Consider the following 20,384-nt stretch of genomic DNA (forward strand, 5'->3'; position numbering starts at 1 on the left):
TAATTAACATTGGTGTGGACTTCATACTGCAGCACCTCAACTCCACTGGTACATATGCCAGGATTCTCTGTTGATTTCAGTTCAGTCTTCAATACCATCATTGCTGAGCTTCTGCAAGAGAAACACTCCAAACCTGATGTACCAAGTCCCATATGCAGGTGATTCACAAACTTCTGTGACTAGAGGTAGTATGAGAGACAAGGCAAGAACATCTCCACATGCCTCTCACTTAGCACTGGTGCACCACAGGGGTGTGTTCTTTCCCCTCTCCTATTTTTTCTATGCTGCAATGACTGCATTTACAGTGATCATTCAGTTAAAACTGATAAAATTCTTAGTGACATCACTGTCAATGGAGTAATCACATGAGGTGATGGATACAAGTATTACCAAGAAGTAACCAAGCTAGTGTCCGGAATGCCCTCAAAACAGTTGTGATACATATTGACTTGTGTCTCCTCTCCACCCACTCATCAACAACTCTACAGTTAGTACTGTTTCAATATTCAGATTCCTGCGCATCATTATACATAGAATAGTACAGCACAGTACAGACCCTTCGGCCCACAATGTTGTGCCGACCCTCAAACCCTGCCTCTCATATAACCCCCGACCTTAAATTCCTCCATATACCCGTCTAGTAGTCTCTTAAATTTCACTAGTGTATCTGCCTCCACCACTGACTCAGGCAGTGCATTCCATGCACCAACCAGTCTCTGAGCAAAAAACCTTCCTCCAATATCCCCCTTGAACTTCCTACCCCTTACCTTAAAGCCATGTCCTCTTGTATTGAGCAGTGGTGCCCTGGGGAAGAGGCGCTGGCTATCCACTCTATCTATTCCTCTTATTATCTTGTACACCTCTATCATGTCTCCTTTCATCTTCCTTCTCTCCAAAGAGTAAAGCACTAGCTCTCTTAATCTCTGATCATAATGCATACTCTCTAAACCAGGCAGCATCCTGGTAAATCTCCTCTGTACCCTTTCCAATGCTTCCACATCCTTCCTATAGTGAGGCAATCAGAGCTGGACACAGTACTCCAAGTGTGGCCTAACCAGAGTTTTATAGAGCTGCATCATTATATCGTGACTCTTAAAACTCTATCCCTCGACTTATGAAAGACTTATGTTAGTGCGCATATGCCAGTCGTGCAAGCAGCCTGTTACAGCCGTTCTGACTAATAATCTTACTTTTTTCTTCTTACTTCTTTAACTTACGTTATTTTTTGTATTTTTTTTTCACGGTAACACGTTGAAGCTGCACCCTCTCAAACATGCTGGTAGAGAGAGTTTTATTTGGGTTTTTAGCGCTGGAAATAGTTACATTCCGACACGTCTCATTAGCGGGGCAGAAGCATGGTCGCATTGTTTATTCCAGGGACCAGCTGATTGAGCGTATGCCGGCCGGTTTAGCAAGCAGAACGCGGAAAACTATCTGGAGGAAAACACACAGACGATCCATAGGGGGATCACAAAGGTGAGGAAAGAGGACCGGTCGAGACAACAGAGACTTATGGAGAAGAGGTGATCGGTGGGTGATAAAATGGACGAGTTCGCAGCACTAGCCAGGCATCAGAGAACATTTCGGGAGTGCAGTGTTATGTGTTTTACTGGAACGGGGCTGCACGAGGACATACCTGATCAAAACTTTTCCATGGAGGGCTTCCAGACCGATCGGGCTGACCGGAAGTGCACTGAGAACGGTAAGCGTAAAGCAGTTGGGGGCTGACTGTTCTGGTTAACAACGGATTGTGCAATCCGGGTCATATTATGATCGAGGAACATGTTTGTAGACCGGGTATTGAACTTCTTGCTGTTGGACTCCGGCCATATTCCACCGAGATACAACACTGGGTGTCATGGGAGGTTGTTCCTGCCTGTGGCTATCGAACTTTGCAGCTCCTCCCGTGGAGGGTCAGACACCCTGAGCCAATAGGCTGGTCCTGGACTTATTTCCATCTGGCATACTTTGCATTTTGTTGTTTGATTGTCTGTGGTTTTTGTATTGCTATATTTATGCTCTATTCTTGGCTGGTGCGGCTGTAACGAAACCCAATTTCCCTCGGGATCAATAAAGTATATCTATCTATGTATCTATCACTCCATAAGCTTTCTTAACTACCCTATCTACCTGTGAGGCAACATTCAGGGATCTGTAGACATGTACCCCCAGATCCCTTTGCTCCTCCACACTACCAAGTATCCTGCCATTTACTTTGTACTCTGCCTTGGAGTCTGTCCTTACAAAGTGTACCACCTTACACTTCTCCGGGTTGAACTCCATCTGCCACTTCTCAGCCAACTTCTGCATCCTATCAATGTCTCTCAACAATCTTCGACAATCCTCTACACTATCTACAACATCACCAACTTTTGTGTCATCTGCAAACTTGCCAACCCACCCTTCTACCCCCACATCCAGGTCGTTAATAAAAATCACGAAAAGTAGAGGTTCCAGAACCGATCCTTGTGGGACACCACTAGTCTCAACCCTCCAATCCAAATGTACTCCCTCCACCTGCTTTCTGCAGGCAAGCCAATTCTGAATCCACCTGGCCAAACTTCCCTGGATCCCATGCCTTCTGACTTTCTGAATAAGTCTACTGTGTGGAACCTTGTCAAATGCCTTACTAAAATCCATGTAGATCACATCCACTGCACTACCCTCATCTATATGCCTGGTCACCTCCTCGAAGAACTCTATCAGGCTTGTTAGACATGATCTGCCTTTCACAAAACCATGCTGACTGTCCCTGATCAGACCATGATTCTCTAAATGCCCATAGATCCTATCTCTAAGAATCTTTTCCAACAGCTTTCCCACCACAGACGTAAGGCTCACTGGTCTATAATTACCCGGACTGTCCCTACTACCTTTTTTGAACAAGGGGACAACATTCGTCTCCCTCCAATCCTCCGGTACCATTCCCGTGGACAACGAGGACATAAAGATCCTAGCCAGAGGCTTAGCCTCCCTCACCTCATGCAGTAGCCCGGGGAATATTCCGTCAGGCCCCGGGAACTTATCCATCCTAATGTATTTTAACAACTCCAACACCTCCTCTCCCTTAATATCAACATGCTCCAGAACATCAACCTCACTCATATTGTCCTCACCGTCATCAAGGTCCCTCTCATTGGTGAATACCGAAGAGAAGCATTCATTGAGGACCTTGCTCACTTCCACAGCCTCCAGGCACATCTTCCCACCTTTATCTCTAATCGGTCCTACCTTCACTCCTGTCGTCCTTTTGTTCTTCACATAATTGAAAAATGCCTTGGGGTTTTCCTTTACCCTACTCGCCAAGGCCTTCTCACGTCCCCTTCTTGCTCTTCTCAGCCCCTTCTTAAGCTCCTTTCTTGCAACCCTATGTTCAACAGACCTATCTAATCCTTACTTCCTAAACCTCATGTATGCTGCCTTCTTCCACCTGTCTAGATTTTCCACCTCACTTGTCACCCATGATTCCTTCACCCTACCATTCTTTATCTTCCTCACTGGGACAAATTTATCCCTAACGTCCTGCGAAAGATCCCTAAACATCGACCACATGTCCATAGTACATTTCCCTGCAAAAACATCATCCCAATTCACACCCGCAAGTTCTAGCCTTGTAGCCTCATGATTTGCCCTTCCCCAATTAAAAATTTTCCTGTCCTCTCTGATTCTATCCTTTTCCATAATAATGCGAAAGACCAGGGAGCGGTGGTCACTGTCCCCCAGATGCTCACCCACTGAGAGATCTGTGACCTGACCTGGTTCATTACCTAGTACTAGATCTAGTATGGCATTCCCTCTAGTTGGCCTGTGAACATACTATGACAGGAATCCGTCCTGGACACACTTAACAAACTCTGCCCCATCCAAACCCTTGGAACTAATCAGGTGCCAATCAATATTAGGGAAGTTAAAGTCACCCATGATAACAACCCTGTTATTTTTGCACATTTCCAAAATCTGCCTCCCAATCTGCTCCTTGGCATCTCTGCTGCTACCAGGGGGCCTATAGAATACTCCCAATAGAGTAGCTGCTTCCTTCCTGTTCCCGACTTCCACCCATACTGACTCAAAAGAGGATCCTGTTACATTATCCACCCTTTCTGTAGCTGTAATAATATCCCTGATCAGTAATGCCACCCCTCTTCCCTTCCCCCCCACTATCCCTTTTAAAGCACTGAAATCCAGGAATATTGAGAATCTATTCCTGCCCTGGTGCCAGCCAAGTCTCTGTAATGGCCACTACATCATAATTCCATGTATGTATCCAAGCTCTCAGTTCATCACCTTTGTTCCTGATGCTTCTTGTATTGAAGGACATGCACTTTAGCCCTTCTACCTTACTACCTTTACACCCTTTATTATGCTTCTCTTTCCTCAAAGCTTCTCTATATGTTAGATCTGGCTTTACTCCATGCGCTTCTTTCACTGCTCTATCGCTCTGGGTTCCATCCCCCTTGCAAGTTAGTTTAAACCCTCCCAAACCATGCTAGCAAACCTACCTGCAAGGATATTGCTCCCCCTTGAGTTCAGGTGCAACCCATCCAATCTGTACAGGTCCCACCTTCCCCAGAAGAGATCCCAATGATCCAAAAATCTAAAACCCTGCTCCCTGCACCAACTCCTCAGCCATGCATTCAACTGCCATCTCCTCCAATTCTTACCATCACTATCACGTAGCACTGGCAGCAATCCTGAGAACGCCACCCTTGAGGTCCTGTTCTTCAGCCTTCTGCCTAGTTCCCAAAACTCACACTTCAGGACCTCATCCCTCATGCATTCCTCATGTGGAAGAACCACATCTCCGTCATTAACAAAAAGGCTCGGCAGAAAATATATTTTTTGCGGCAGCTGAAAATTCCACAGAGCATACTAGTATATTCTCTTCTGGAAAGCTCCCTTCTGGAAAACGCGATTTAGAACTAATAATACAAAAATTTCACGGCATTTCAAAGGTTCAAAGATTCATTTATTATCGAAGTATGTATCTATATACAACTGTTTCTTCCCAAAGACAAGTAATCTGTTCAATCATTTTAGTTAGTCCATTCCCAATCCACTTCCTCTATCAATTCCCTCACGAAAACACTTCAAACCACTTTTTATAATGCTTTTTATATCGTAAGTATATTCTGGTATTTATGTATTTATGCACAATTTATTCCATATCTGTACTAACTTAATTTTACATAATTCTTTATTCTTTATAATTGTTGAATGATATCATTTTTGTTGCATGCTATGCCATCACACCACAACACATTCCTAATACATGTAAGTGTATACGGCGAGTAAAGTTAACCCTTAATGACAGAGCAAGGAATAAAGGGTCTGTTTCAGGAATCCAGTGTCAGATTAATGAGGTTGAGTAAATGTAATACAGCCTCTATACTTGGAATGTTGGCCTGAGAGAGGACACCAATGTTGATTCTCTTGTTCTCCTAGTGCATTTGGAGGATTTTGTGGAGGCAGCATTGGTGGTATTTTGCCAATGACTTGAGATGCCTGTCAGATCTAGTGCATGCTTCAGAGCATAGAGGAGGAAAAGATTACAGCTCACCAGTGCCAAAATTCAGGTTTTGATCTCCAAATACCCCTTTCTTCAATCAACGAGAGGCCACGCTGACACATTGAAGGCAATGATGAATTTCATCATCAATGTCTGTCTTCACTAACAGGTCACTCCCAAGATACAAGAGGTACACCAAATTTTCCAGGTTCTTACTTTGAATCTTTTATTGGAAGAGGGCAGAGCATACCTGGTACAAAGTATACCTGGGTCTAATCAATCTTAATATTTTGAAAACCTTAGAAATACAAGTGGGAAAAACTACTCTACCATTTATGACTGGTATTTTACCTTTGCACCACTATCTCCATATTGCTTAAGTCACTTAATATCCTAATATCTACTGATCCTTGTTTGGAATATACTTGTGACTAAGCTCCCATAGCTCACATGGGGATTGAATTCCAAAGATTCACGATAGTTTAGGTGAAGAAACTTCTCATTTCAGGCTTGAATGGGTTTACACCTTCAGACTGTGTCATGGTCCGGTCCGTGAAGTCCGCATTTAAGTTCACGGTCCGGTCCATGGACTCAGGACTCTGGGTCTTCCAGCTGTCCCTTGTTTTGGTTGAGTTAATCATAGGCACCTGATTGCCATCTTGGGGCTTGGAATATAAGTGGCCTTGGGGTCGAGTGTGAGCTGCTGGTTTGTCTTGTCAAGATTCCCTGGGAGCAACCCGCTAGTGTAAGGCTAGAGCGGCCACTTGCCATCTTTAGGTTGCGTTGGTGAACCATTGCCTCATGGAGCCTTGTTGTCGGTAGTCGGATCTGTCGTTGTGGTATGGATTCGGCCGTTTCCCGGGCCAGCTGAGTGGCTGTCAGCTACTCCGAGCTAGGTAGGGATCCGGCTGTTTCCGTAGCCAGCCGAGGTTGCTGGCCGTAACTGCAACTCGGAGCAAACCCGATACGGAGATGGAACTGTCTGTCGTTCTTCAGTGTTTGTCTCCTCTTGTCCTCGCCTCCATGGGGTAAGTCAGGCCGTTCTGCCGTTGCCCTGCGGGGGATCTGTCTTGTCTTGTTCTTGCCTCCGTGGGGTAAGTCAAACCGTTCTGCCATTGCCCTGCAGGGGGACCTGTCTTGTCTTGTCTTTGCCTCTGTTGGGTAAGTCCAGCTCTTCTGCTGTTACCCAACGGATGGACCTGTCCCACCTTGGTGTGGAGATAAAGTTGAGTCCTGCCTTGTCTAAGGATAAGTCCCGGCTCTATGCCTATGTACTGTCCAGTCTCATGTTAGTGTTGTGTTAAAGATGAGTCCCGGCTTTTCGAAGGATAAGTCCCAACTCTATGTTGATGTACAGTTCCCAGCCTGTCTCCAAGCTCAACCCTCAAGCCTCAAGACCCCAGCCACGTTCTGTCCTGTAGCCATGTCATGTCCTTGCCTGGTTCTGAGGTCCGAGCCCAAGGCAAGACCCAGGTTCTGGGCCCTTGTCCAGTCTCTGGCTTGGGCTCCAAGCACAGGCTCCTAGTTCATGGTTCCTAGTCCCGGTCCCACCTCCCCAAGCCCAGGCTCCTAGTTCATGATTCCTTGTCCAGTTTCCCTGTTTCTTGTCCATGTCCTAGCCCAGGTCCTGCATCCAAGTCCTGTCCCAAGTACTTCAGTGTCTGTGTCTTGCATTTGGGTCTGCCATCAACGCCCTCCATTGTGACAGACTGTCACTTCTAATTCCATAAGAATTTTTATATGTTTAAGTGAGATCACCTCTCATTCTTTTAAACTCTCAAGAAAGCTTAATTTCTTAGAATGCTCAATTTCTCCTCCAAAGAAAATTCTATGATTCCTGCGTATTAATCCAGTGAATTTCCATTACAGTCCATCGATATTGGTTTTGGGGACAAAGAGGGGAGAGTTAGGGGTCATATTAGGGTTTAGGAATAGGGATATGAGGGAAGTTAGAGGCCAGGCTGGAGCCTAGGTCCCCACTCTGCACACCATGTTTGAAGGCCAGTGATATGGATGTATGACAGAGCTCATGTGGATGGAGGAGCAAGACCATATATTCCATCTGGGTAGCCTCCACCTTTATAGCATGAATATTGATTTTCCTGGCTTTAAAAAAAATCTCCCCTCCTGTATTCCCCACTCTGACCTTTTACCTCTTCTCACCTACCTATCACTTCCCTTGGGTCCCCTTCTCTTTTCCCTTCTCCCAAGGTCCAATCTCCTCTCCTATCTGATACCTTCTTCTCAGCCCTTCGCCTTTCCCACCCACCTGGCTGCACCTATCATCTTCCAGCTCACCTCCTTCCCCTCCCCCCATCTTTTTATTCATGCATCCTCCTTCCTTCTCAGTCCTTAAGAACAGTCTCAGCCTGAAACGTCAACTGTTTACTCATTTCCATACTGCCTGCCCTGCTGAGTTCCTCCAACATTTCCTGCCACACACACTAAATCACTTGGTCTCTGACTTCCTCAATGGACTCACAGTCAGGACTTCGGCCACCAGGCCTCAACTTCTGTACTTCCAATTGACCTTCAGCCTCAAACTCCAAACTTGCCATTTGTATACCTAGCGGGTCATGTTTGTGTTTCTGTGGAAGGATACAGGCTGTGCCCCACCCCCAACCCACCCCAGGTCATTTAGTCCTCCCAATTTGGCAGGTCCTGGGACTGGTCATCTGTATGGAAAGGAGGCATGAGGGCCAATGACCCGCTAGGTATACAAATTGCGAGTCTAGAGTTTGAGGCCTGAAGTTCGGGGTCCTGTCATTGTTGACCATGGGATTGATAGTGGAGATCAAAGCCTGAAGGTCAATTGGAAGTATGGAAGTTGAGGCCTGGTGGCCAAAGTCCTGGCTCTGAGTCAGAGACCCAGTGATTATGAATCCACTGGAGGCTGGAGGCCCAGAGGCAGACTGAACTACGGTTGGAATACTGTCTGTGCTTGTGAGTGGGTGGGTGGGTGCAAGGAAAGTGACTTGTTTTACTGTTGTTATGTTGTTGTTGCTCTGCTTGTGAACATTATGGACATGCTATGTTGGGCACAGAATGTGTGGTGATACTTGTGGGCTGAGCTCAGCAGAGTCTTAGGTTGCAAACACACAATAATCTGCAGATGCTGGAAATCTAAAGCAACACACATGAAATGCTGGAGGAACTCAGCAGACCAGGTAGCATCTATGGAAAAGAGTAAACAGTCATTGTTTTGGGCTGAGACCCTTTGTCAGGACTGGAAAGGAAGAGGTGAAGTCAGATCAAGTAGGTGGAGGGAGGGGAGGAAAAAGTACAAAGTGGTTGGTAACAGGTGAAACTAGGAGAGGGGGAGGGGGGTAAGTAAAGAGATGGGAAGTTGATTGGTGAAAGAGATAGAGGGCTGGAGAAGGGAGAATATGATAGGTGAGGACATAAGACCATGGAAGAAAGGGAAGGGGGAGGAGCACCAGAGGGAGGTGATAGGCAGGTAAGGATATAAGGTGAGAGTGGGAAACAGGAATGGGGAAAGATGAAGGGGTGGGGGGGGGGAGAGTTCGAGAAATTGATGTTCATGCCATCAGGTTGAAGGCTACCCAATTGGAATATAAGGTGTTGCTCCTCCAACCTGAGTGTGGCCTCATTGTGGCAATAGAGGAATCCATGAACTGACACATTAGAATGAGAATGGGAAGTAGAATTAAAATGAGTGGCCACCAGGAGATCCTGCTTTTTGTGGTGGACAGAGCGAAGGTGCTCAGCAAAGCTGTCTCCTAATCTACATCAGGTCTCACTGCTATACAGGAGGTCACACCAGGAGCACCAGATACAGTAGATGACCTCAACAGACTTGCAGGTAAAACGTTGCTTCTTAAAGTGCTGTCTGTTAACGCAAATGACACAGTTCACTGTATGTTTCACTGTACGTGTGATAAAAAAATTAACCTATTCAAATCCAAGAGATGCAAGATGTATACAATATTCCAGGTGTAATCTCACCCAGGGTGCTGTGTAATTGTAGTAATATGTCTTTACTCCTGTAATCCAATTCTCTTGCAATGAAAACCATATTGCATCTTTCTCCTTAATTGCTTCTTGCACCTGCATGCAAAGTTTCAGATATACATGTAAATGGACATAGAGGTCCCTCCAAACCTCAACATTTAGTTATGACTTGCAAATTTTGTTGTTTTTTTCAGCTTTCACTCTACTTTCAACATTTTATAAATAATAAAAATGTATCAGCAACCCATACTTATTTGTACGCACGGTTGACAATTTTAAGATAAATCAAGAGAAAATTTTTACAATTCTTTCCATTCCTCCACCACCCTAACATACCTTACTGCTTTATGAATATGAACATCAGCCATTATGGGGATTTGAAAATTGGTTTTCAAGCTCATGCTGTGGGAGGTACATATTGTAAGCCTTGGTCTGTTCAAAAGCAGTTTTCCCTCACAGTTCTTATTTGCAAGAGCTGGAATTTCTTGATATAAATCCTTTTAGTACTCCCATTAAGAAAGAATTAAGTTACAAAACAGCTATCATGCAATAACCTGGAGACGATGAACACTGAATTCTGGCAACTATATACTTATTTTCTAATGCTTAATGACAATTGCCAAATGGTTTCAACTTTACAGGGCCACATGGAGAAACTTTGCAGTTAATGATTACAATTGTAAAAATGGACCCTTTCATTCCCTCAGTATTGGCAGGAGTATTTGATTAAGCTCAGCATTAAACATTGCACCTATTAAACAGATGATGCTTGAAAACAGATTAAATGAATTTTGCAGTCTGAGAATTCAGAACTTTTTTTAAAGAATGTGATAGGATCTGCCAGTTATTGAACTAACGTCAGTTGGCAATAAAATGAGAATTTGAGGAAGGCACTGTGGTTAGCTGCTATGGAAGCAGTAAAATACACACCAAAATTCATCCAAGACTGCATCATGGTGACTGTGTAATAGAGTTTGACTCTGCAAAAAAGAGTAGTCGCAAAATCAAAGACAAAAAAATAAAGAATACAAAACTTTTTCAAGCACTGATCTTCAACTTCACATTGGTCAGTGTAAGTCACACCTCTTTCTAAATGAGCGCATGTGGGAATCTCCCAATTACTGTCCAGATCAAAAATCCTCAGGACATGATTGTTTAAGGTGAGAAAACCTTTTCCTCAGGGAATGTACAGAATGATCTTGACCAGTTTGCCGCTCCTTAACTTGCACTTGAAGAAGCACTTGCATACAAACAGTTCTTTCAAAGCCAAGATATTGAAATATTCTCATGAAGCAAGAGGAACGGGCTGGCTCACCCTCCTAAAGGATGCTCTCACGTTGGTGTCAGAGACTGAAATTCAGAGTGATCAGGGAATGTGGAAGTTTGTGAAGGTTCCTCCATGTTTTGATGGTCAAAGTGAGCATAGATAGCGAATAACACAGTTAAAGGTGACATCCTTTGGACAATTCATTACTTTCATTTCTTACAGTAGAGTGAAGGGAATTACAGAGGCATGAGAGAGGAGTTGGCCAGAATTCATTGGAAAAGAACACTGGCAGGGATGATGGCAGAGCAGCAATGGCTGGAATTTCTGGAAGCAATTCAGAAGGCACAGGACATATACAGTGCCTATAAAAAGTATTCACACCCTTTGGAGGTCTTTATTGTTTTAAACATTGGATCACAACGTATTTAATTTGACTTTTTTTTGACGTTGATCAACAGAAAAATCTGGACACTGCAATTTCCACCCCCTCTCTCCATCCTTCTTTACAGAACTGCTCAAGATCTGTCAGATTGCATGGGGATCATGAGAGAATAGCCCTTTTCAAGTCCAGCTACAGCTTCTCAATTGGATTCAGGTCTGGACTCTGACTTGGCCACTCCAGGACATTAACTTTGTTGTTTTTAAGCCATTCTTGTGTAGCTTTGGCTTTATGCTTGGGGTTATTGTCTTGTTGTAAAAGAATTCTTCTCCCAAGTTGCAGTTCTCTTGCAGAATACATCAGATTTTCCTCCAGGATTTCCATGTATTTTGCTGCATTCATTTTATCCTCTACCTTCACAAGTCTTCTAGGGCCTGTTGCAGTGAAGCATCCCCACAGCATGATGCAGTCACCACCATGCTTCACGGTTGTGATGGTGTGTTTTTGCTGATGTGCAGTATTTGGCTTACGCCAAACATAGCATTTAGTCTGATGGTCAAAAAGCTTAATTTTGGTTTTATCAGACCATAGAACCTTCTTCCAACTGACTTCACAGTGTTCCACATGTCTTCTGGCAACCTCTAGCTGAGATTTCATGTGAGTTTTTTTCAACAGAGGCTTTCTCTTTGCCACTCTCCGATAAAGCTGCGACTGGTGCAGTATGGCAACAGTTGCTGTATGTGCAGTCTCTCCCATCTCAGTCACTGAAGCTTGTAACTTCTCCAGAGTTGTCATAGGTCTCTTGGTGGCCTCCCTCACTAGTCCCCCTCTTACACAGTCACTCAGTTTTTGTGGACAGTCTGCTCTAGGCAAATTTAAGCTGTGTCATATTCTTTCCATTTCTTGATGATTGACTTAACTGTACCAAGTGGTTAAGGCATTCGACTAGCGATCTGAAGGTCATGAGTTTGAGCCCCAGTCGAAACAGTGTGCTGTGTCCTTGAGCAAGGCACTTAATCACACAGTGCTCTGCGACAACACTGGTGTGAAGCTGTATGGGTCCTAATGCCCTTCCCTTGGACAACATCAGTGTCATGGAGAGGGGAGACTTGCAGCATGGGCAACTGCCTGTCTTACATACAACCTTGCCCACGCCTGCACCCTGGAGAGTGAAGACTTTGGTCTCGCAAGACTAACAGATGCCTTTATTTCAAGAAATATTCAGTGCCTTGGAAAATATTTTGTATCCATCTCCTGATTTGTGTTTTTGAATAACCTTTCACGGAGTTGTTTGGAATGTTCTCTTGTCTTCATGGTGTAGTTTTTGCCAGGATACTGACTCACCAGCAGCTGGACCTTCCAGATACAGGTGTATCTTTATTATAATCAATTGAAACACCTTGACTGCACTCGGTGATCTCCATTTACCTAATTACGTGACTTCAAAAACCAATTGGCTGCACTAGTGATGATTTAGTATGTCATATTAAAGGGGTGAATACTTATGCAATCAATTATTTTGTGTTTTATATTTCTAATTAATTTAGATCTCATTGTAGAGATCTGTTTTCACTTTGACACAAAAGTCTTTTTCTATTGATCAGTGTCAAAAAAGGCCAAATTAAATCCACTATGATTCAATGTTTTAAAACAATAAAACATGAAAACTTACAGAGGGTGGGGAAATACTTTTTATAGGCACTGTACATCCCAAAAAAGTATTCTAAAGGAAAGATGACAGAGCCAACAAAAAAGCCAAAGAGAGGGCATTTAATACAGCAAAACTTAGTGGGAAGTTACAGGATTGGGAAGCATTTAAAAACCAACAGAAAGCAACTAAAAAAAAGTCATTAAGAAGGTAAAGATGGAATATGAAAATAAGCTAGCTAATAATATTAAAGAGGATAGAAAAAGTTTCTTCAGATACATTAAGTGTAGAAGAGAGGCCAGAGTGGATATTAGACTGCTGGAAAACGATGCTGGATAGATAGTAATTGGGGACAACGAAATGGTGGACAAACTGAATAACATCTTCAGCATTTTGTGTGTGTTGCTCAGATTTCCAGCATTGCAGATTTTCTCTTGTTCGTGATGAATTGAGTAAGTATTTTGTGTCAGACTTCACTGTGGAAGACACTATCAGTATGGTGAAAGCTCCAGGTGTTAGGGGTCATGCAGTGTGTGAAGTTACCATGACCAGAGAGATGGTTCTTGCAAAATTGAAAGGTCCAAAGTTAAAAAAGTCACCTGGAACAGATGGTGTACACCCCAGGGTTCTGAAAGAGGTAGCTGAAGAGATTATGGAGGCATTAGTAATGATCTTTTAAGAATCACTAGATTCTGGAATGGTTCCAGAAGACTGGAAAATTGCAAATGTCACTCCACTCTTTAAGAAGTGAGAGAAGCAGAAGAAAGGAAACTATAGCCCAGTTAGTCTGACTTCAGTGGTTGGGAAAATGTTGGAGTTGATTATTAAGGATGAGGTCTCAGGGTACTTGCAGGCACATGATAAAATAGGCCATAGCCAGCATGGTTTTCTCAAGGGGAAATCTTGCCTGACAAATCTGTTGGAATTCTTTGAAGAAATAACAAATAGGATAGACAAAGGAGAATCTGTTGATAATGTGTACTTGGATTTTCAGTAAATCTTTGACAAGGTGCCACACACGAGGCTGCTTAACAAGCTTCAAGTCCATGTTATTACAGGAAAGGTTCTAGCATGGATAAAGCAGTGGCTGATTGGCAGAATGGGAATAAAGGGAGCCTTTTCTGATTGGCTGCCAGTGACTGGAAATATTCTACAGGGTTCTGTGTTGAGACCGGTTCTTTTTACATTATCTTTCAATGATTTGAATGATGGAACTGATGGCTTTGTTGCAAAGTTTGCAGACAATATGAAGATAGGTGGAGTGGTGGGTAGTTTTGAGGAAATAGAGAGGCTTCAGAAGACAGACAGATTAGGAGAATAGGCAAAGAAATAGCAGATGGAATACGAATGCACCTCTGACGTCATTTCTGCCCGGAGAGGGCTGGAAGGGAACTGCTTAAAAGCCAGTGCTGCGAAGTTTGAATAAGCGAGTCTTGAGTACGACTTACAGACTGTGTCTCATTATTTCTAGCTCTGTGTGTAGCACATCGCTACACTTTGATAATAAATTTACTTTGAACTTTGAAGATTGTTGTTGCAACACCACTTAACCAGCTGATCTATCTCACTCTTGTACGCCTCCTTGAATTTAAGATTCTGCCAACAACATCTGTGTCACCCACAAATTTATAAATGGTATTTGAGCTGTACCTAGCCACAGTCATGGGTGCACAGAGAGTAGAGCAGCGAGCTAAGCGCACATCCTTGAGGTGTGCCGGTATTAATCGTCCCAATGAGGAAGTCAAGAATACAGCTGCAGAGAGAGGTACAGACTCCCAGGTTTTGAAGCTTATTGATTAGTACTGAGGGGATGACGGTGTTGAATGCTGAGCTGTAATCAATGAGCAGCAGCCTGATGTAGGTATTTTTGTCGTCCGGGTGGTCCCCGAGGTCTAATGTGGAACCATTGACTGTAGATCTACTGTGGTAGTAGAAAAACTGCAGCAGGTTCTTAGGCATCTTTGCCTAAGTCAGGGGTGTCAAACTCATTTTAGGTCACGGGCTGGATTGGGCAAAACGCGACTTCATGAGGGCTGGATCAGTAGTGCGCGCGCGTGCTCCTACAGCTTTCGTTGCCTTCGTTGTTTTAATCTGCTCTCATGTTGTCTCAGTCTCTGCTGTAACTACAAAGTGTTTCACTTTACGCATTTCATTTCTTATGAAGAAGATTGCCTAGCAAGCATTATTTTTATGATTGGTATTAACTTACAGTCGTAGGCTACAAGAAAGTTGTGATGAGAGAGAGAAAAAAACGATGCTATTTTGGCTCAGATTCTTTTGGGAGCCATACCCTTTCAATTAATAAACCATTTGAAATCGAACATTAGCAGACACAAATGTAGACCTAATGAAACAAATTGTAAATGTAGGCTAACTGCACCTAAATTTTATTCGCCTGCTTCCAGCAACCAAACTCAACAATGAACATAGTTAGCCTCTAATTTTTATTGAAGTGATCACATATACAATAATAGAATTGTCAGAAAATGAATGAATCACAATATTATGACACTCAATATTTCATAATGCATTTTGCTTACATGTCGCAGAGCATCGAACAATGTCACTCATTTTTCACTTGCTGCTTCCAGACACCTGACATCTCTTGGCTTTAACCAGCCTGTCAACATCAGGGATCAGTTTCTGGGCAGTTGTGATTTTCATAATGTCATTTAGATGTCTGTGTGTCAGCTGCGAGCGCAGTTTGGATTTGTTAATGTTCATTATGGAGAACGCCTGCTCACTGAGATATGTTGTCCCAAACATACAAAGGATCTTTGAGGCAAAGTCTGTCATCTTGGGGTACACCGGTCCCAGATATTGATAGAATGAGTCCAGATCCACAGTCTCAAATTTATATTTCAAAGCTAAGTTACACTGAATTTCAATTAGTTCCATTTGGAGTTCCTCCAGCACATCTGATGCTGCGTTGATGGCAAACGGTGAGCAAATTAGTGAGAATTCCTTCTCGAGCTGAGTGAAACCATAGAAACCATAGAAAAACTACAGCACAGAAACAGGCCTTTTGGCCTTTCTTGGCAGTGCCGAACCATTTTCTGCCTAGTCCCACTGACTTCCACACGGACCATATCCTTCCATACACTTCCCATCCATGTATCTGTCCAATTTATTCTTAAATGTTAAAAAAGAACCCACATTTACCACCTCATCTGGCAGCTCATTCCACACTCCCACCACTCTCTGTGTGAAGAAGCCCCCCCAATGTTCCCTTTAAACTTTTCCCCCTTCACCCTTAACCCATGTCCTCTGGTTTTTTTCTCCCCTTGCCTCAGTGGAAAAAGCCTGCTTGCATTCACTCTATCAATACCCATCATAATTTTATATACCTCTAACAAATCTCCCCTCATTCTTCTACGCTCCAGGGAATAAAGTCCCAACCTACTCAACTTTTCTCTGTAACTCAGTTTCTCAAGTCCCGGCAACATCCTTGTAAACCTTCTCTGCACTCTTTCAACCTTATTAATATCCTTCCTGTAATTTGGTGACTAAAACTGAACACAATACTCCAGATTCGGCCTCACCAATGCCTTATACAACCTCATCATAACATTCCAGCTCTTATACTCAATATTTTGGTTAATAAAGGCCAATGTACCAAAAGCTCTCTTTACGACCCTACTTACCTGTGATGCCACTTTTAGGGAATTTTGTATCTGTATTCCCAAATCCCTCTGTTCTACTGCACTCCTCAGTGCCTTACCATTTACCCTGTATGTTCTACCTTGGTTTGTCCTTCCAACGTGCAATATCTCACACTTGTCTGTATTAAACTCCATTTGCTATTTTTCAGCCCATTTTTCCAGCTGGTCCAAATCCCTCTGCAAGCTTTGAAAACCTTCCTGCCTGTCCACTACATCTCCAATCTTTGTATCATCAGCAAATTTGCTGATCCAATTTACCACATTATCATCCAGATCATTGATATAGATGACAAATAACAATGGACCCAGCACTGATCCCTGTAGCACACCACTAGTCACAGGCCTCCACTCTGAGAAGCAATCCTCTACTACCACTTTTTGGCTTCTTCCATTGAGCCAATGTCTAATCCAATTTACCACCTCTCCATGTATACCTAGCGACTGATAACTAACCTCCCATGTGGGACCTTGTCAAAGGCCTTACTGAAGTCCATGTAGACAACATCCACTGCCTTCCCTTCATCCACTTTCCTGGTAACCTCCTCGAAAAACTCCAATAGATTGGTCAAACATGATCTACCACGCACAAAGCCATGTTAACTCTCCCTAATAAGTCCCTGCCTATCCAAATGCTTGTAGATTCTGTCTCCTAGTACTCCCTCCAATAACTTACCCACTACCGACGTCAAACTTACCGACCTACCGGATTACTTTTCGATCCTTTTTTAAACAACGGAACAATATGAGCTACTCTCCAATCCTCCGGCACCTCACCTGTAGACACCAACATTTTAAATATATCTGCCAGGGTCCCTGCAATTTCAACAGTATAGTCTCCTTCAAGGTCCGAGGGAATACCCTGTCAGGTCCTGGGGATTTATCCACTTTAATTTGCCTCAAGATAGCCAGCACCTCCTCCTTTTCAATCTGTACAGTTTCCATGATCTCACTACTTGTTTCCCTTAATTCCATAGACTTCATGCCAGTTTCCTCAGATGCAAAAAACACAGTTAAGATCTCCCCCATTTCTTTTGGTTCCGCACATAGTCGACCACTCTGATCTTCAAGAGGACCAATTTTATCCCTTACAATCCTTTTACTCTTGTGTCGCCAAACCAAGTTATCAGACGATTGATGCTGATGAGAGAGATAAGGGAGGCAATGGAGAAACGTTCAAAATGTTAATGAGAGAGGAAAGAGATAACGGAAAAGAAACACAATTCAGAATATTGACAGACCAGTTGCTTTAAACCTGAACTGTTTGAAGTTTGATGGACAGGCAATACCCCAGCAGGGGGATAAAAAGAACAGGTTCGCTAAGGCATGACAGACACCACAAGATCACGAGATAACGAGACCCTGGAAGAGCCGTGTGCCCCCACAAGTTGGTGGAGGTTTGGAGGTCCAGTTTGCGGGAACTGACCATAGAAGCACAGGGTGCAAAGGTACCATTGGTGGGAACCTGGTGTGTGTGTCCGCCCTTGCCTGGGTGCCGGGTTCACCGCGGAAGAACGGTCGTATTCGGAACAGAGGGGTCACAGTCGGTGACCACAGCGGGATAGAAGACATAAAAGGGTCCGCCCAAAACCACCTGTGAACATCAAAGGTCTGCCTGAATCAAATTTGCATCTCTCTCTCTCTCTCTCTCTCCAACGGCACAACAGCGATTACTGCGAACTGTACTAAGCTGAACTGAACTCTGCGTCACTTGAGACTGATCATTTTACTCCTAGACTGCGATAGAGCTTGGTTGATTCCTATTACCCTAGTTCTGTGTACGTGTGTGTTTTATCATTGCTAATCTGTTGCATATATATCCTTACAATTAGAGTACTGTGTTACTTATTTCTTTAATAAAACTTTATTAGTTTCTAGTAAACCAGACTCCAACGAGTGGTCCATTCTGCTGGCTTGGCAACCCAGTTACGGGGTATGTAACACTCTTAATATACCTGTAAAAGCTCTTTGGATTATCCTTCACTTTGACTGCCAAGGCAACCTCATGTCTTCTTTTAGCCCTCCTGATTTCCTTAAGTATTTTTTACACTTTTTACACTTCTTACACTTGTAGACTTGGATACAATTCTGAAACTCACTTTTCAGCCGTGATATTTTGTCCTTGTACCTGTCCATGCTGTCATTATTCCCATGAGCGACATACACAGATTGCAAAGAGGGGAAATGAGCTGTGTTGCTCCAGGATAGCTGCATCTCCCACAGGCCTAATTTAATTTGAAAGGCACGAATGCTGTCGTAGTATTCCGTAACAAGTTTGCTGTGGCCTTGCATGTTAACATTAAGCACATTTAAGTGCTCTGTTATATCCACCAAAAATGCAGGATCATGAAGCCAGTCTGGGTCATCCAACTCTGCCACTGGCTTCCCTTTCTCGTTCATGAATAGTCCAATTTCTGCACGTAATTGAAAAAACATTTGAGCACAACTCCTCTGCTCAACCAGCGGACTTCAGTGTGGTAGGGTAGGCCGTGTCCAATATTACTTTCGGACAAAAGAGTGTCAAATTGCTGAAGGTTGAGTCCCTTGGTTCTAATAAAATTAACCGTTTTGATTACTACATCCATGACATTGTCCATTTTCAGGCTCTTGGTGCCTCTTGGTGTATAATACAATGAAAATTCCAGAATTCCTGCTCTGAATTCTCTGTCTGAACTTTCTCTCTGAGTTTCGCAACAACACCTACCTTTTTCCCGAACATGGACGGTGCGCCATCTGTTGCCATGCTGACAGCGTAACTCCAGTCAACCCCCAGTCTGTCCAAGGCCTCAACAAGGCTGGAGAAAACGTCGTTCACCGTTGTGGTGTTTGTCATGGGCACCATCTCCACAAACTCCTCGGTGACGGTCAAAGATGCATCAACACCACAAATAAATATTCCCATTTGAGCTACATCAGTCACGTCGGTGCTCTCATCAATTGCAATAGAGAAGGCAATAAATGACTTCACTTTGTCTTTTAGTTGACTGTTCAAATCTCCCGATTCTCTCTGCCACAGTATTTCTTGACAAGCTGATATTACCAAAAGCCTGTGTCTTCTCAGGGCACACCAGCTCAGCCACAGTCAGCATGCATGCTTTGATGAATTCCCCCTCTGAGTATGGCTTCAATGCAGCTGCTATTTTGTTGGCAATAGTATAGCTGGCCTTGACAGCTCCATCATGAGTCTCTCGACTTTTGGTGAACACTGATTGCTGTTTTTTTCAGAGCTGCTTCAAACGCGTTTATCTTTTGCATTCTGAGTTGTCCTGCATACTTGTCGTATTTTTCTGCATGTGACGTCTCATAGTGTAATTTAATACTGTACTCTTTTGCCATAGCCACTTGTTGCGAGCATATCAGACACACAGGTTTGCTGTTGACCTCACAGAAGAAAAAATGATCTTTCCAATTATCGTTGAATATCTGACCTTCGAAGTCAACTTTTCTTTTCTTGGAAAGCATTTTGAACCACAGCAGCAAACAGTCTCAGCCTTGCTACAGGTGTTCCTTACTTGAGTACTCTGTGTGTTTATACTGTGTCTGACGACGTAAGTGGGGCCCTACTTGTCTTCAGTGCAGGGTGGTAGGTGCTTATGCACAGCGGGTGGTTGACTGCCAACTATTGTTTTCTAAGTACACACAACAAGCTGCCGGTGCAGCAGGCAGCACAGACAGCGGTGGGAGAGAGAGCGACTGCAGTACAGATACATAATAAATGGTCACAAATATACTTTCATTCCCCCCAAATCATCCCGCGGGCCGCATCGGACCCCTTCGCAGGCCGGATTGGATCCCTTCGCGGGTCGGTAGTTTGACACCCCTGGCCTAAGTCCTTGCTTAGGCAGTGCAAGTATGTGAGAGGATACTCTTTGATTTCTCTGATGGATGACTTAAAATTATCTATCTTTAATTTTGCGAAGAAGGGGAGTGTAAATACTTAATATTAAATTGAG

The 20,384-nt window shown here is 43.6% G+C and overlaps 1 protein-coding gene across 9 annotated transcripts in view; it reads right to left on the reverse strand.

Annotated features, from left to right (window-relative positions):
- ralgps2 (Ral GEF with PH domain and SH3 binding motif 2) overlaps positions 1-20,384 on the reverse strand; it is a 566,060-nt gene that overhangs the window by 51,229 nt on the left and 494,447 nt on the right. For 3 of the 9 annotated variants that reach the window (XM_063063719.1, XM_063063720.1, XM_063063721.1), the window contains one exon: positions 16,854-17,571. The exons of 3 other annotated variants lie outside the window; for them this stretch is intronic. In XM_063063719.1, coding sequence (XP_062919789.1) covers positions 17,182-17,571 — 390 coding nt within the window. In that variant the 3' untranslated portion in view covers positions 16,854-17,181. Of the gene's footprint in view, positions 1-16,851; positions 17,572-20,384 lie in introns of those variants that run through there. 3 more of the 9 variants (XM_063063725.1, XM_063063718.1, XM_063063723.1) reach the window with 3 other exon arrangements.

This window comes from Mobula hypostoma, chromosome 12, assembly GCF_963921235.1.
Source record: "Mobula hypostoma chromosome 12, sMobHyp1.1, whole genome shotgun sequence".
Classification (NCBI taxonomy): Eukaryota; Metazoa; Chordata; class Chondrichthyes; order Myliobatiformes; family Myliobatidae; genus Mobula; species Mobula hypostoma.